The sequence below is a fragment of the Sinohyriopsis cumingii genome, chromosome 4, assembly GCF_028554795.1.
Source record: "Sinohyriopsis cumingii isolate HCF-2022 chromosome 4, ASM2855479v2, whole genome shotgun sequence".
Lineage (NCBI taxonomy): Eukaryota > Metazoa > Mollusca > Bivalvia > Unionida > Unionidae > Sinohyriopsis > Sinohyriopsis cumingii.
Window position 1 is genome coordinate 53,679,393 of NC_142964.1, and position 14,586 is coordinate 53,693,978.

Genomic DNA, 14,586 nt, shown 5'->3' on the forward strand with positions numbered 1-14,586 from the left:
ACCAGTAACATTATTGTATGATGTACACCAGTAACTTTATTGTGCGATGTACACCAGTAACTTTATTGTATGATGTACACCAGTAACATTATTGTATGATGTACACCAGTAACTTTATTGTATGATGTACACCAGTAACATTATTGTACGATGTACACCAGTAATATTGTTGTATGATGTACACCAGTAACATTATTGTATCATGTACACCAGTAACTTTATTGTATGATGAACACCAGTAACATTATTGTATGATGTACATCAGTAACTTTATTGTATGTACATCAGTAACTTTATTGTAGGATGTACACCAGGAACTTTATTCTATGATGTACACCAGTAACATTATTGTATGATGTACACCAGTAACATTATTGTGTGATGTATACCAGGAACTTTATTGTATGATGTACACCAGTAACATTATTGAATGATGTACACCAGTAACATTATTGTATGATGTACACCAGTAACATTATTGTATGATGTACACCAGTAACTTTATTGTATGATGTACACCAGTAACATTATTGTATGATGAACACCAGTAACTTTATTGTATGATGTACACCAGGAACTTTATTCTATGATGTACACCAGTAACATTATTGTATGATGTACACCAGTAACATTATTGTGTGATGTATACCAGGAACTTTATTGTATGATGTACACCAGTAACATTATTGAATGATGTACACCAGTAACATTATTGTATGATGTACACCAGTAACATTATTGTATGATGTACACCAGTAACTTTATTGTATGATGTACACCAGTAACTTTATTCTATGATGTACACCAGTAACATTACTGTATGATGTACACCAGTAACTTCATTGTATGATGTACACCAGTAACTTCATTCTATGATCCAGTAACTTTATTGTATGATGTACACCAGTAACATTACTGTGTGATGTACACCAGGAACTTTATTGTATGATGTACACCAGTAACAGTATTGTATGATGTACACCAGTAACATTATTGTGTGATGTACACCAGTAACATTATTGTATGATGTACACCAGTAACTTCATTGTATGATGTACACCAGTAACTTCATTGTATGATGTACACCAGTAACTTTATTATATGATGTACACCAGGAACTTTATTGTATGATGTGCACCAGTAACATTATTGTATGATGTACACCAGTAACATTATTGTATGATGTACACCAGTAACTTCATTGTATGATGTACACCAGTAACTTTATTGTATGATGTACACCAGTAACATTATTGTATGATGTACACCAGTAACTTTATGATGTACACCAGTAACATTATTGTATGATGTACACCAGGAACTTTATTGTATGATGTACACCAGTAACATTATTGTATGATGTACACCAGTAACTTTATTATATGATGTACACCAGTAACTTCATTATATGATGTTCACCAGTAACATTATTGTATGATGTACACCAATAACATTATTGTATGATGTACACCAGGAACTTTATTGTATGATGTACACCAGTAACTTCATTGCCAAACAAAACTTAAAGGTCACTAACACCTTAAAATGGTATTGCTATGTTAAAATGCCTAAAATATTTGTTTTTATGTTTTCGCATGTATACTATTCATTACTCTATGGCAATTCATATATTAAAGGTTAATGATCTCACGCTATGTGGGGGCTCTGAGTGGCCGAGTGGTCTAACGCGCTCTCCATTACGGATCACTGCCATCTCACCTCTGTCTGCGTGGGTTCAAGTCTTGGATTCAGCCAATGTGGGTATGTGAGAAAGCTTGCCAGTAGCTTCTCGTGGGTTGGTGGTTCTTTCCAGGGTTTTCCCGGCTTCTCCGCCATTAATACCGGCTGCCATGTATAGCCTATCGTGTGCTGAAAAATGGCGTTAAACCCTACTACAACTACAACAACAACAGCCTTCCATCTTGGATTCTTCATCGGATTCATTAGAACATTTCATTATTAGGACTTATAAAATTTAATTGGTGGATTATTCTTGGCTGTTAGATTTATATTTGGTAGTTTTGGCCTATAAATAAAAATGTAAACAATAACCCAATATACAGTTGTCCTGAACCATAAAATAATTAAAAGAAAGAATAACTTGCAAATTCAGGATTTTCTGAATGTTGTGGCCATATTGCAATTCAAAGAATTCGTAGGTAACATTATTAGAGGCCATTGTCATTTAGACATTTTCTATTTCTCCCAGTATTTTTTAGCACCAACCGTAGACTAAAATATGATTCAGTGAAGGCTACCATTGCATGCTGTTTGGTAAACATGGTTGGTTCAAATTTAAGCAAGTTACAGCAGACAAATGCAAATTATTTAAGTGGTTATATTGAATTTTTTAAATATTTAGCTATTGTAAAATGTAATTGTATTACATAATACTGAAAAGGTCTTCTTTCTGAGGAGTAATATTGGGTCGTACAACCATAACTGATTTTCTATAAATGGAGAGGGATAAATGTGTTTATAATTGTTTTTATTGTGACCAACCAATCCAATATTTTTTACATGATAAGGAAAAGAATCATATTTTGTTAGTCCTAATAATGTCGCAACGAATTGCTCCAAACTTTTCTTTCCACTCTAATTTTACCACACCTATGAATTTGCTTTCATGACCTAAAATTTTTCAGTTATGCAGGTGAGTAATTTTAGGCCCACTTGGACCTATTATTCCTATATTTTCAACACCATTCCTCTAATCTTTTTATTGAAAGATGCTAGACACATGGTGATCCATTGTTCCTCTTTGTTATACTTTTATCCTAATGCTGTTTGAGATCAAGCCCTGAAGCTTGGTTACTTTCCATAGCTGCACATTAACTCTGCGGATCTTTCACAAAGATCACTGATTTTGTCATTGTATACTTTTGGTGAGTAGGCAGGAAAGAAAATTTGCTGAATTTGGTTGTTTTCCTTGATACTGATGGGGTTTATGTGTAATTTCAGATCTTCTTCAATGATGCTGTGGCCACATATGAGGCTTATTTGGAAGGCTATGATGAATATGCAGAGCAAGATGCTACATTATCCAAATTGTTCAGTAAGTTACAAGCAGGTCATGTACGCTGTAACAAGATGCTACATTAGCCAAATTGTTCAGTAAGCTACAAGCAGGTCGTGTACACTGTAACAAGATGCTACATTAGCCAAATTGTTCAGTAAGTTACAAGCAGGTCATGTGTGCTGTAACAAGATAACCGGGTGGGATTTCGGATTTACAACAGAACACTTTTGATGGTGACACAAATACAATGTTTAATGATAAATGACTTAAATGAGAAAGTAATTATGAATAATGCATGCATATATAATATCCAAATATTGGATCATTTAACATAATCTGCACAAACTAAATAATAAAAAGACAAATAAATGACCTTACACAGTAGAAGGACAAAGGGTGATTGATTCACAGTGATTTCAAAATGAAAGAATGATGTGTTTAACTCAAATAGTAAAAACTGGTATTTTACTTATATAGGAATAAATTTATGCACTCAAATTGTGAAAATGATGAAAACAAATGGATAGATGTACAAAATATCTTTACAGTCCCAAAAACACACTCGTTATTGCAAACAGCAAAGATTAGCTCACTGCTGAAAGATTACATGTATGGAGTTACACACTCCATCACCAGCACACTTGGCTACCAGTCACATTGGTCAATCAAGCAGTCAGTATTCCATGTTGGTCAATCAAGCAATGAGCGCCCACCAATCTCGGTCAGCAACGCTTGATCACCTGCTACTCAACCAGCAACACTTCACTCAGTCCACGGCTGCTATGGTTCAGCTTCACAGCTGCTACGGTCAATTCCTATGGTTAGCTCTACAGCTTGTACCATGACAACTCCAATAACTCTGATCACTCTGGTCAGCTCTACAGCTGAAGATATGCAAGTCCTTAAAGTAGACTGCTCACTGACAAGGCGTTCCGTAATGTAAAGATTTTGTCTTATGGTGAGGCATTTATACACAGATGATGCTGCAATACATGTCTGTGCATAGGAAGTATTCAGTTCTTCCCCTTGAAACACTTCGCACGGATGAAGTGAACTCACCATTTCAAAATCTTTGTACAATATACATAAATTAACCTTGGGTATCGTTGTACACAAAAACGAAACCCGAGTACATGTATTTAATAAATAAAAGGATTTATAAAATTCTGTGACATGCGCATATGCATGTATGACTTTTCCATCATACACAATGCAAATAATAGTGTCAGGTAATTGTGACGTGACGAATCTTCATAGAACCAGATTTAACGGTTGAATACTTTATTTCTAAACTGTGACTAAGTTTCAGAAGTTTAGTTCTCTTAAGTATGACACCAATTTTTAAGAATTTAATGTTTGTACACTGGAAGTTATAATACTCCCCTGGAAGCTCTTTGGTGACTGCTGATTGTTGTTCTTCACTCACTTTATCAAAACTTGTTGACCTCGCACAAATTTCTTAATATCAAGGCAATTCATGAAAAAATAATCCACAACAAATGTTGTATTTAGAAAGTTGCAGTTCGCATATTTAGGGAACTACATTGACATGTAAAAAAACGTCTTTCTTTTCATCTTTTTAATTATTGGTCCAGCCAGGTTTTTGTAGAGTCTACATGACAGGAGCTCAATGTAGCAGTTACTTTGGCATCCATGTGCATGTCGATACAGATCAGTGTCAAAAAGTTTTTCTGTATGTCAGTATTAAAAAGTTGTTATGTGGTCAATTTCTCAAGTACACTTGTCCACAGATGCATACTTGGTATATGGAGACATTGATGGTTACAAAACTAATTTGCCACAAGCTCGTGGGCAGACTTGAGATGCAGACTGTAGTCAGAAAGATAAATTGTTTCGCCTTTACTTCTGTCCAGTTATCATTAGGTGGCAGTGCATTAATTTTGCATGAACACATTTCAAGTTAATTAATTTTGTATGTGAACTATGTTGTGTACTTTTAGAATTGTTAACTTCATTTTTGACAAAGTCATGTCCCATATTCATCCAATTTTGGATAGTCATGTAAGACATTATTTGAAACTAGCACTTGGTAACGAGGTGACCAGTGAAAAATATGTATTATGATGCCATTTTCTACTGAAACTGTTTCTTATAAATACAGATATGTCTTATGTAGATTTGTTTCCATCCTTTTATCAGTGGAGTTATTGCTAATCAAAACAAAATTTTCAGAGGAAAGATATCAAGGCATGGCTGGTGGGATTGATGACCTGCTGGAAGAGAACAGTCGCCTTGCTCGAGAGCTGGAGTTATTAGAACAGGATTCAGTAAGACCTGTTTTTAATTACCCTTAAATAGCTTGATTACTGTTTCTGTATAAAATCATCTAGGATCTGCACTGCATTTAAAAAATTACTAAATATGGCAAATGAGGAAAATAATCCATAGGTACCTTTAATTATATTATCATATATATATATATACTGGTGTACAAGTTGTATCCAACTGTGTAGAACCAGGTCTGCTGGTGCATAATGTGCTGGCAAATCTGGGTCTGTTCAGTTTAATTAGTAACAAAATAACAAAGACCATGATCTACTGGCACATTATGTGATGGCAAATCAGGGTCAGTGTGGTTTGCAGTTTGACTAGACACAAGTATATACAGATTTTCCAATATTGTCTTCTCTTGAGTAAAGGATTACAGTTGAATGCTAATAACTGAATTAATGGCACATTAGTGAGTTTCTTTTCTCTGCCAAAAGTGACAAGAAATTTATTCTTCTTATCCACTTAATATAACTGAATCATGACAGGTCTTAGATCAAACTAAATGTAATCCACAGTAGCAACTTTCAGGAATTGACCGAGAGCAAAGAGAAAATGTCGGTTGCATACAGTTGAATATTCAAACCCTGTATAGTTTCATTGTGATCGGTTTCAAAATATTTTTGTCAACTAATAAAGTTCTTATTTGTAGACTCTGGTTTTGTTGAGACATGATATTTGTTTTGGATGTTGTAAAGGGAGATAGTTATTATGTTTGAAGCTTTTAAATAAGTTTGATATATATTTTTTAAAACTGCTCCGGTGGCCTAGTGGTTAGAGCGTCCGCCTCAGATGCGGGAGGTCGTGGGTTCGATCCCCGGCTGAGTCATACCAAAGACTTACAAAAATGGTACTAACAGCTGCCTCGCTTGGCGCTCAGCATTAAGAGGTTAGTGTTAGGACTGGTCGGCCTGGTGTCAGGATAATGTGACTGGGTGGGACATCATGCTACATGTCTGCGGCATGATGCCCCAGTGCTAGACATCACTATAAACTGCCACACTGCAGACATCGTAGCGATATGACTGAAATTTTTTTAAAGCTAAGTTAAAAATCCAAATCACACACACACATATTTTTTAAAACCTGTCTGACAGTGAGAGAATAGACATGTAAGCTTCAGCGGTGCTTTCTGTTTATTTTCTTTATGTATTAAGCCAGTTCTTTTAAATTGATAAATTGAAATTAAACATTGATGAGTATTTGTGACTATAATTTGAGGTTTGTGAGTCATGTCCGTCATCAGATACGTCTGATTTGCCTTCATTTAGGATCGTCTTAAGTCATTGAGACAGCAACATGAGATTATGCTGACAGATGACCAGAGGTTTGTAGGCTATCTCAGTGAGTTGGAAGGACATCGACGAGCCCTTGAACAACAGGTGTCAGAAAATGAGGAGGAGTACAAGTCAGCTGGTACTTATTTCATATTTTTACTTACTAATTCTTTATTCCATTTATGTTCTGTTTAACTTCAAGTTCATTCTGCAGAAAAGTGCCACAGAACCTATTCAGGCTAAGGGAAAACACTTTCTAAGCACTTGTCTTTGGTTGAGTGATTTGTAAAAGATACTTACTCTTGTCATCACTATACTCAACACAGTACACTTACCCACAACATTACTTGTGCTCTTACTAAAAACCACAAGCACCCAACACAGTCTTGATTCTAAAATGTGTCCAAATGTTCAGAGTAAAGACAGCGAGTTTAAAACCATAATAATAATGTGGACTTAGGACAGCGCCTAATCTTAGAAGCTCTAGGATGTAACAGCTTAGATACATTTATTATATAAAAGACAAGTTTGTACTTGAGAAACAACAGTTTCACACCTAGCCCTTGATTTCTTAATGGTTTTTGCATTTAAAGTGATACTTTAAAAAAGTAATCTAGGTGTCATTTTAATGTGAAGATATTTTGCTTTTCCAAGAACTATACATCTTTGAGTTGAACATGTGGGAAGTTAAAGGTAGAAAATATCTGAATTTTGTGATCTTTTTATCTTGTCAAATGGTATTACCCATGGTCTTTTAATCTTGTCAAATGGTATTACCCATGGTCTTTTAATCTTGTCAAATGGTGTTACCCATGGTCTTTTAATCTTGTCAAATGGTATTACCCATGGTCTTTTAATCTTGTCAAATGGTGTTACCCATGGTCACCAGCATTGTCATCACTGTAGCATTTATTGATACATTGTCACATCATGTGTTTGCAAGAATTTTCAAAGTTATTTATACATTGTCACCTCAAAGTGAACATACCACCAGCCATTTCTAAGAATATATAAGTACTTACATTGTATTTGAAAACAATTCAGTATAAATATTCATAATTGTGGTGAAGAAAGAAGGAATTAATGTTTACAATAAATTATAAAATAAAACCCAGGGCCTCATGAGAGTGATTAGAGCCGCATTAACTGGAAGCTGAAAACAAAACCTGCTGTACATATTATGATTGGTGGAAATGAAAGATCAGTAGAAGTGAGTGACCCAAATGGATGAAATGTCATGTATATCAGAAGCACATGTCTTGTGGCATGTATAACAACAGATTTTGAATTACTTTGCTAGTGTGTGAGCTGAAATCCATCCAGTCTCGAAATGAGCAGATGCAGCAGGTCTATGACATGCAGGAGTTTACACCAGCAGATGTGGAAAGGATCAGATTAAACCGACGGGAGTTGCATCGGCAGACAGAGGAGGTGGAGAAATTAGCCTCTTCTGTGGATCAGGAAATTTGGACACATGAGATGGGGCTGTCCAAGGATAGGGAAAAGGTGACTCAGAACTTTTCCATTGCCCATATTAATGTGTCAACCCATCAAACTTTTATTTTCAGAGCATAAATTGAAAATGTTTCTAAAATAGCTCTTTGAAACTTGGTATATATTAGTCCATTAGTCCAAATGTATTAATTGCTGTTAACAAATCTTCAGTTTCACTAAATTTTATGTGTTTCTTTATTTTTCTGCCCATTCATTGATCCATTTTCTATGCATTCATTTCAGGGACAGAATTCAATAACTTTTGAAGAATACCTCTTTAAAAATTGGTACACATATTATTTGTGGTCCATATGTGCTTTTTGCTTTTCAGAATTATTCAGATTCGTTATTGTTAGTTTTCATCCAAATGTCCACCCATCCATCCTTTACCATTTACTTTCAGGGGCAAAACTTAAAAACGATTCAAGATGTCTCTATTTTACTTGTTAAACATAGTAGACAAGTGGTTTATATGTACCTGTTTTGTTCACAATTCTTCACTTTCACTGTGTTTGTCCATTTGTCTGCCTGTGTATGATTATGTTATTTTTTCCAGAGCATTACTCCAAAACCATTCAGACTGTAACTGTGAAACTTGGTACCCTTAATTCTTTAGTTTCAGTAATTGACTGTTTTTGTATCTGTCCATCAGTCTTTCTGTCTGTCCATCCATCCATCCAATATCCATGCTTAGTTTTAAAGACAAAACTCCAAAGCTGTTTGTATCTCCATGCAGTCTGGTTCACAGATTGGGCTAGTGGTATATATGTCCCTTTAGCTATTAGAGTTCATCAGTTTCATGCCTTTAATGTTTCTGTTCCTCCATCCATCCATCATTCACACTTTTGTTTCTGGGACAAAACTGTTAATAATATTTCTTTTAAGTTTGGTTCACTAATGGTGTAAATATTTAATCTCCAGTATTTTTGATGTTTTTTTTTCTAATTCCCATTTTTCTTTTGATCCAGCCACCCATCATTACATTTTTGCTTTTGGATCAAACTCATGACACTTACATCTTCCATCAATATAAAAATGTAAATATAGACTTCCTATACATGAAGTCTTTGACAAATCTTTTTGTCTCATAGCAAACATTTTGGCAGGGTTAGGGATGCAGATGACTGTTTTCTCGTTTTACTTGAGATATTATGCATAGGAGACTCCCAACCTGAAAGAGAATAAGACAAATATAGTTTAAAAGCAAAATTTGTCTGATATCACCTTTAACACTAAGTAACACTCATCTTGTTTTTCTTTTCTTAACATAGTTGGAAATGGAGAGTCAGGCATACAACAAACTTGGACATGAGCTACAACTTATTCCTATTGATGCCAAAAATGCCTTTGGTGTGGATTACGAGCTGAAGACATCTGCTGTTGAGCTTAATACAGACTTCATAGCTGAAATAAAGGTATGCTAAGATTCTTGCCGTTCACTTGACGACTATGCTATATGCATGGCATGTTGTTATTTTGAATGGTGCTGTTAGTATGCAGGTGGTAAAATATTCAGAACTATTCAGAACCAATAAAAACTGCAGTCAAAGGCTAGTAACCTGGTCCAGATCGGAGTCTGATTTTGTCGAGAAAACCCGTCATCAGTATTATCAGTTTTAATCATGGGAAATTCAGACATGGGGTAGAAGGAGCAAAAATAATTAGAATACCTGGCATTTGTTGTAGTTAGATTTGTTTTATTCCCATCCAAGTTTAAGTAATTTTTTTCACAAACTTTCCAGAATGAAACTAATAATCCTGTTGAATGATCTCTTACAGAATCAAAATCTAACAATCAGAAAAGTTAACAGAATGCTATAAAAAAAGGTTGAGATAATTGGTCACATGATCTCTAGCATCACTCCATTTATCCTTTTTCTTCTGCTGTAACAGTAAAATAGGATTCTGAGATGAAACTTTTCACCTTGAAATTCAAGGTGGGACTTTTAGCTCACCTGGCCCTAAGGTATGGTATGGCCCTCCATCAGCTGTTGACTCTTTTCACATCTCAGACTTGTTAGGAATGTTCCCAGGATATGCTCAGCCAAATGTATCTACAGTGTGGCTCCCATTGCAAACAAAATGGATAGCCTATTTTCGGAAAGTTTACGGAATGGCTCAGCCAGTTTTAACTAAGTTTGGTAAGAATGTTTCTTAGGATATGCATTATCAGAATTTTGTCTGTGTTGGCTGCCCTAGTAATGGTGTTGCTTCTATAGTAACTATATGAAAGACCTATGTTCAACTACAATCCGGCTGATTTTGATAATACTTTGTATTAATCTTTCTTGAAACTTTTTGGGGTGGCTTGAATTACAACCACATTGAAAACCTATTTTCAAATTCTTCTCCAGAATGGGTGAGCCAATTTTGATCAGACTTGCTAGGAATTACTATTTTGGGGACAATTATGTGACTTCCTTCAGAAACAAAGTGGAGAACCTTTCTTTTTCTACTTTTTTTTTTTTACAACCGAACCAATTTCAATCAGAGTTGGTAAAAATGCAGAACATGCACTGGCAACAGTAGATTTGGGGCTGTTAAATCTAATGATTTTACAGTAAAGCTTACTGAAACAACCCAAATATATACCTATAGAACAGTAGAATAGAATATGAAAATACAGTTCTTGCAGATTTAGATATTGGCTTGTCTGGGTTTGGTCCAGATCCATATTTTAGGTGTATTCCAGTTGGAACCAGGGTAATTTTACAGGATTTATTACAGATGCTCTAATCTACTTATATTCATGTAGACGATACACACATTTAAACTTTTGCATAGTCTGGAAATGTTGTCCTGCAAACAAAAGCATGAAGGTGACTTGTCCTCTTAAAACATACTTGCAGGGTTCCCACGCTACCAAGAAATCGTGAAAAAGTTGTGAGAAATGATAATTTTTTCCTGACCATGAAAAGTCCTTGATTTTTGCAAATATTGACGAAAGTCGGTAAAAACCTTGAAATTTTCCTCCATAACTTGACGCATGAAACAATTATGCAATTGAGGCGTAACTGAACTGATTGCGAGTTAAATTTATCGAGTTCTAACCAGAATATTAGGAGGTTGCAGTATGGATCATTTTGATGCTTGCCATAAATATATTTGTTGAGACAATCCAAACGCTCTGTGGATTAGATTCGTCTGGTAGACTTTTTGTTTTACAGACAGTTTGATATCTGTATCTTTATTTATATGGAAGGTATGAAAACCAGTCTAGATTCACAAGAGGCCAACCTGGTGGCTTAGATTCACAAGAGGCCAACCTGGTGGCATTAAAGCATATATAGCCGCTTTACGGATGGGCTAGCAAACTTAAAAGTTGTTAAATCGAGTTATACCTGCATGAAATCGATATAAAAAATTTTTCTCAGAAATTGCTCGTATTAAAACTGTTATGTCTTTAATCTGCTATTAGTTACACGAGCACACATAATCTCAACCGTCATTTTCAAATATTGTAAAAAAATATTACATTAAAGTCATATATTGATTATAATAAAAATACAAAAATGAAATAGCACAAAATTCTCAATATTTTTTCCGAGACAATCTTTCGGAGTTTTGTTGTATCACTTGTACTATGTTGACATATGCTTTCTCACTCAGGGGGCATATGAAGCAGGGAACCAGACTACTCTGCCTGATGAATCAGACTGGCCAAGTTTCTTGTAGTTCGCGAAATAAATATGTTGAGAATTATATGTTCTTTCTGGTTTTTACAAAAGGTATCAGACTTTCATTTAATATAATTGAAATGTTGTACGGTGACATTAAAAGGTAGTTTGTTGTTGATATCACGTGACTATTGAACTTCCGATGTCGTTGTGTGAGAGTTGTGAAATTTGCTAGGCCTGCTGGTAAGCTATCTTATGGTGGTGGTAGATTCCAAATTTTTTATATGTAATTGCTCTGAACACACACTCCATCCTAAATGTCCAAATGTGAAAAATGGGGTCTGAATATTTGGAGGAAACACAGATTAGAAAATTTTGAATCTCTGAGCTGAACTTTGGTGTCAAATTATTACACAGTGTCATGTAGCTTGAAGCATTGGTTTCAGATCTTAGATAGAATGCAGGTGAAATGGGAAATTGTTGTCCCTTTTATTATATATTAAGAAACTATAAGAGCCAGTGTATCAATACAGGTTTTGGGACTGGTTTATTAAACTACAAGAAGACAACAATATATAATTTTGAAGGTCTTTTGTCAAAAATTAAATCAACCCTTTTGTAAATATCTTTAAATGATGGATTTTTTAACCAAATTTTCTCAAGGAGTTTAGAGTGGTTGATAAATGTTGTTTGAGATTTTATTGGCACACATAAATTCAGGGTTAAAGTTTTTTCGTTACAAGATAAGATTCTAATACTTTGAATTTATTGGGGTTTTTTTCATACTGTGATAGGAAATGTTTACTTTGTATAATATGCGCACATATTGCTCTAGAATTCTTTAGAATTAAAATTTTGAAAGGAAACAAAATAATTATGCTCATTATGTTGTTTCCGTGTAGCAACATAATGCAGGTCAGCAAAGTTAGAATTTGTATTTTGTACATTGAAATGGCTTTAAATGCCAATTTATAGGAATATAGTCCGATTTGTTTCATATGAGTCATTTTATGGTTTTGTGCATGATCATCTTTTCTGACATATCTGTTTTAGAGAGTCTTGAAAGAGAAACATCATCAGATTTGGAAAATGCATGTTTTATAATCCAAAATGTTCTTTAATTCCATTCAGTAATGGTTATATGTTAACCATGAAAAAGTTAATTTCATCATGAAAAAACATAGAAAAGACCTGGAAATTTATATTTACAAAAGCGTGGGAAGCATGGATATATAAGAAGCAATATGCAGATACTTTGTCTTGTTCTTTCTCCAAGTAGTAATTCAAGATTTAGATTTAAACAATGTGATCCTGGTCTGATATTTTGTCCACATCCAGCAACTGGATTATCTTTCTTTTTTCAGTGGACTTCATGCAATTTTACTTGTGTCTCATGCATTATCAGTACTTCTTCTATTTACATAATGTTGGCATCTTTACTGTGAGTTGTATCCTTGTCTGTGTCGTATTGTTAATTTCTCCCCAATCATTTCTTATTTGTATGTGTGTGTGTCCAATTTTGAGGGTTAATTTCTCCCCAGTCTGTGCTTTATTTGTTTGTATTTGTTACCAATTTTGAGGGTTTGGGGTACATTGCTAGTAATGAAGTGCTTGTATTTCATCCTTTTAATAGTATCCAGTGTCAGGGTATTTCCTACCCTTTTGTCCTTCCGGTTCAGTCATTGGCCTTTAGAGCAGGTACCAAGGTTTGACCACCAGTTTATAGAAATAGATTGATTTAATAATCCTCCCTTTCAATGGCTTTCCATTTAGTTTTGATGGAGAACAAACTTTGAGTTTAGAGAACCAGTCTGAGGATAAGGATCTGTTCAGTACCCCTTCCTTTCCAACTATGCCACCATGAATGGCTTTGTCATCTCCATGGATCAGCAGACCAGGCATGCCCTAGATCTTCACCACCCTGCTATCAAAAGAAAGATGGCCACTCTCATCCTCCGGTGCCAAGAGGGAATTAGCAGTCATGTTTCCAAAGAGAGGGCATCAATGGGTTAGTCCCATCTCCTCCCCTGGTCTAGATAGGGAGATGAGATGATATATTCCTGTCTTGCCCTGAGAGTGAACAGAGGATATAGCCCTGTCTTGCCCTGAGAGTGAACAGAGGATATAGCCTTGTCTTGCCCTGAGAGTGAACAGAGGATATAGCCCTGTCTTGCCCTGAGAGTGAACAGAGGATATTGCCCTGTCTTGCCCTGAGAGTGAACAGAGGATGTTGAACTGACAATTTTTGTGGATATAGACAAGTTCCTGGAAGAACCTGTCATACCTGATCTTTCTCATCAGTTCACCTTCTTAGGCCCACTCACCAGGTCAGGTGATGGGGGAAGAAGAATTGTAGACTTTTTATAGTAGCAACAGTATTTCACTTTAACCTCATTTATGTATCAGTGACACCCAGATTTTCGATTTGACCACCAGTACTGACAACAAGGGGATTTTTTACTCGCAACCTTGCATTCCTAGGGGAAACACTGAGCAATAAATTAAGTTAACAGTTTATTTCCACAAGATCTGTGTCACACGCCTTTGTGATCTTCAGAAGTCTGAATCCTTTCCATTTTGAAGAGGCTGTCCAAGTAAGATGTGCTGTTGCTTCCTCACTCAGTGATGTTGAGGGAGCTGATTCAGAAGTTGTTGTAAGGCCAAGAAAGGGTGATCTGCTTCCTCTTCTCTGCTTTGGCCCCTTTTCTCAACCAAAAACTACAGGGTCCATTCAACTGCTTGGCATCATAAGCATGTTGGATTTTGGTGCCTCCTAGCTGTCGATTCCGACGTTCACCTGGACCTATCTTCCTGTTGAGGTTTTTGAATCACAGACACCAATTACCCATAGGTTGCCTCCTTTGATTTATTTATTTTGCAGAGACTGTTC

At 35.4% G+C, this 14,586-nt stretch overlaps 1 protein-coding gene across 2 annotated transcripts in view; it reads left to right on the top strand.

Annotated features, from left to right (window-relative positions):
• LOC149801175 (kinetochore protein NDC80 homolog) overlaps positions 1-14,586 on the top strand; it is an 83,284-nt gene that overhangs the window by 25,478 nt on the left and 43,220 nt on the right. For both annotated transcript variants that reach the window (XM_089955205.1, XM_089955204.1), the window contains exons 7-11: positions 2,962-3,055; positions 5,213-5,307; positions 6,580-6,724; positions 7,886-8,091; positions 9,351-9,494. In XM_089955205.1, coding sequence (XP_089811331.1) covers positions 2,962-3,055; positions 5,213-5,307; positions 6,580-6,724; positions 7,886-8,091; positions 9,351-9,494 — 684 coding nt within the window. The remainder of the gene's footprint in view (positions 1-2,961; positions 3,056-5,212; positions 5,308-6,579; positions 6,725-7,885; positions 8,092-9,350; positions 9,495-14,586) is intronic.